At 48.7% G+C, this 3,229-nt stretch overlaps 1 protein-coding gene across 1 annotated transcript in view; it reads right to left on the bottom strand.

Moving 5' to 3' along the window:
* lrch3 (leucine-rich repeats and calponin homology (CH) domain containing 3) overlaps positions 1-3,229 on the bottom strand; it is a 22,112-nt gene that overhangs the window by 9,398 nt on the left and 9,485 nt on the right. Inside the window, 5 exon segments of the mRNA XM_046075001.1 lie at positions 381-458; positions 534-671; positions 1,385-1,476; positions 1,560-1,673; positions 1,751-1,781. Coding sequence (XP_045930957.1) covers positions 381-458; positions 534-671; positions 1,385-1,476; positions 1,560-1,673; positions 1,751-1,781 — 453 coding nt within the window.

Below are 3,229 nucleotides of genomic sequence, written 5' to 3'. Positions count from 1 at the left end.
TCCACCCCCACCCATCATTCACGCATCCATCATGCACCCCCACCCATCATTCACGCATCCATCATGCACCCCCACCCATCATTCACACATCCATCATGCACCCCCACCCATCATTCACACATCCATCATCCACCCCCACCCATCATTCACGCATCCATCATCCATCCCCATCCATCATGCATCCATCATCCATCCATCACGCATCCATCCATCATCCACCTTAGATATATACACATATTACAAAGGTCTCAGATAAGTGGTCATTAGTTCTGGTCCCTCTCTGAACTAAGATGTCACTGACTCCTTTGATCACAGTTCCTGATTTAAATAAAAGGTACTGCAGGTAAACTAGAACCTCGGTACCAATGTGTGTGCGTTACCTGTGGAACGCCGATCCTTCGACACGCCTCGAGGAAGTTCTCAACGTTTCGTCGACACTTGGCCATGGTGAGTTTGGGCTGCAGACACAGAGACCGGTGTTAATAACCAGCAGCGACCTCGTCTCCTGCTCGGTGATAATCATCTGTACTCACCACGGCGGGGGAGGGGACGTGGATGCTGGGGACGGATCGTGGTCTCACGTGATTGGCCAGGTGACAGAGCACCACCCCGTCCGTCAGAGCTGCTCCCAGGTCGCTGGGCAACGACACCTTCAGGCGAGCCTCGATATTCTGGGCGGAAAGACAGACAGGTGAACATCCAGACTGCGTGATGTCATGCAGGCATTACACCCGACACTCTCTCGGTAACCGGGTTTATATATATCAGCTGGTCAGCAACTGTCAGAGGGTAACCATGGGAACGTGCTGTCTGCTACAGCAGATCAATACAGACTAATCAGAAGGAAACTGTGATGTCACAAGAGGTCAGACAACACAAATACACCGAGATACAGAACGCAGCCTCACGTCGTTCCTGCAGGAACACTAAGAGATGAGGTCATCCAGGAAGCTGGGCTGTGATTGGCTGCAGCGTTCTGAATGATCACTCATTATCTTAAAAACGTTTAGGAGACCAGGAACAAGAGAGACAATAATAAGCAGCTAGTAATAAAAGCATGTCTCATGGTTCGGGGTTAAAATGGCGACCTTGTAACTGGTCAAATACAACCTTCCTGAGATGTTCACCTATAAAAGAAAGGTCCGACTTGGGTCAGTAACAGTCAGCAGAACCTGCACAGACCTTCTGATTATTCTCGTTGTGGAAACTGGACTGACAGCGTTTGGTAGGAACGAGCTCTGGTTGTCATGTGGATGACTTTATCATCTGTGGTCAAACTAAAGGACGCCACCCGACGGGACATCACAAAGACTTGATGAGTCTGTATCAGATCTAAAGGGGTCTGTGTTCCTTAAAAAAAGATCACCGTGTGCAGCAGACGAACCTTTCGGAGCTGCTCCACCAGCTCAGCGTCTTCTCCAACCAGAGGAGGAGCAGCAGGAGCCTCCTCCTGGCTCTGAGGAGCAGCAGCATCAGCTGGAGGACACACAGGACACAGCAGTCAGATACGATTGGCCGGTGAGATAACAGGTAAAGAAGGTCACCTGGCGACATCTCACCTTTCCGCTTCTCTTCTTTCTGCCCGAGACGGAACAGGAAGCTCTCTGGTCTCAGACTGGCCGTCCGACAGGAGGCCGCGCCCCCTGGGCTGGGGTAAGAGGGCGACTGATTGGCTGGAAGAAAACACCATAAATCAGTCCAAGTCAGTCAGGTGAACGGACTGCAGGTAAACAGCAGAGAGCGGTCTTACCTGTAGGAGACAGGGCAGCTCTGTCCTCCCCCTGCAGAGACACAACACAGTTACACACCTGAACACACAGGTAGCTCCTCAGCTGACTCAAACGCCAGCAAAACCAGAAACCTTATCATATCCTAAACTTCCCTTCATTGTTAACCTGTTCAGATCACCCAGCAGTGAACGTGCTGAGCACGGTGACACTCAACGCTCGCTTCCTCTCCTCAGTCTCAGAGTCAGAGCCGAGGAAAAGGTCAGCAGGAAGTTTCACATCCTGAACATCTGGACAGGTTTACTTACTTACTACTAATCTGCTCCAAAATTCTTTGGAATCACAAAGATGTCACATTTTTGTATTATATGTATGTTTTTAACATGAAAAACTATGTTTAAAAAAATTACGTCTTCAGGAGGAACCAATGGGCTGAGAGCCTCAAACAGGAAGTCCGACAGGAAGCGTTTACAGTGTTTACAGGCGGACTGACAGGCTGCTGGTTGGAAGTCTGAACATGAGGTTTAATGATGATAATGAGAAAATGAAATAACACAACACTGATGGATAAAAGCCAGAGTAAATAAACTTTGGTCAGCTTGTAGGTCAGACAGACAGGAAGCAGCAGACAGAAGGCGGAGCTACCAGCAGCGTGAGAACAGCGGTCAACAGACTGACAGACAAGGAGGCAAACACAGAGACGGCAGGGAGAAACAGATGAGGGCTGAAACAGGAGGTGGACAGGTGAGTTCCTGCTGAGGACACGGTGGCGTCACAGGCTGACTGGAACTGTCCCCTCGTATCAGCCAGACAAGCTGAAGTGACAGATCGCTCACATGCAGTAACTAATCAGAGCAACACGTTACAGCGCTGTGTGTCTTTCCACGAGCTATTATTGCAGCCATGTTATTGGCAAAGGGCAAAAAAGCAGGAAAATATACTGAGCCCCCCCCCCAAGCCGTCTGAAAAGGCCTTATATTAACCCCGTCACAACCATTCACAAGAAATTATAACGTGCTAAAACCTTTAACATCAGGACGACTTAAAAAGCAACCGTTCATATAGCAAAGTGTATCATATATATATATATATATATATATATATGAGTGACCAATCGACAACAACGTTAGAAATAGCCTATAACAAGCAATCATCAAAACATACCCAATTTAACCGATCCTTATTGTCAACTCAGTGTTGGGGAAGTTACTCAGAAATACGGGGCGTTCACGGGTCGGCTGTGTTCTCACTGCAAGCGAACTGCTCCAGGGTTCGTATGGAATCGAGCAGAGACCACCGAGACCGCTTCTAGGCGATCTCGGCTCGGTTGTTTTGTTTCGGATCAGAGAGTGTGATTGTTGTGTTCACATATTTCCAAACGAACCGGGCCAAACGGGAACCGCCCCCTTGTTTTGGAACATCGCCAATCGATCGAGGTGTGAAAGCACCCTTTGACTGTGACAATGGCAATAACGTTACTTACAGCTGTCGACAACACCTCC

Source organism: Micropterus dolomieu, linkage group LG17, assembly GCF_021292245.1.
Source record: "Micropterus dolomieu isolate WLL.071019.BEF.003 ecotype Adirondacks linkage group LG17, ASM2129224v1, whole genome shotgun sequence".
NCBI classification, from domain to species: domain Eukaryota; kingdom Metazoa; phylum Chordata; class Actinopteri; order Centrarchiformes; family Centrarchidae; genus Micropterus; species Micropterus dolomieu.
Note: the sequence above shows the minus strand (reverse complement) of the source record. Positions and strands in the feature narration are given on the sequence as shown.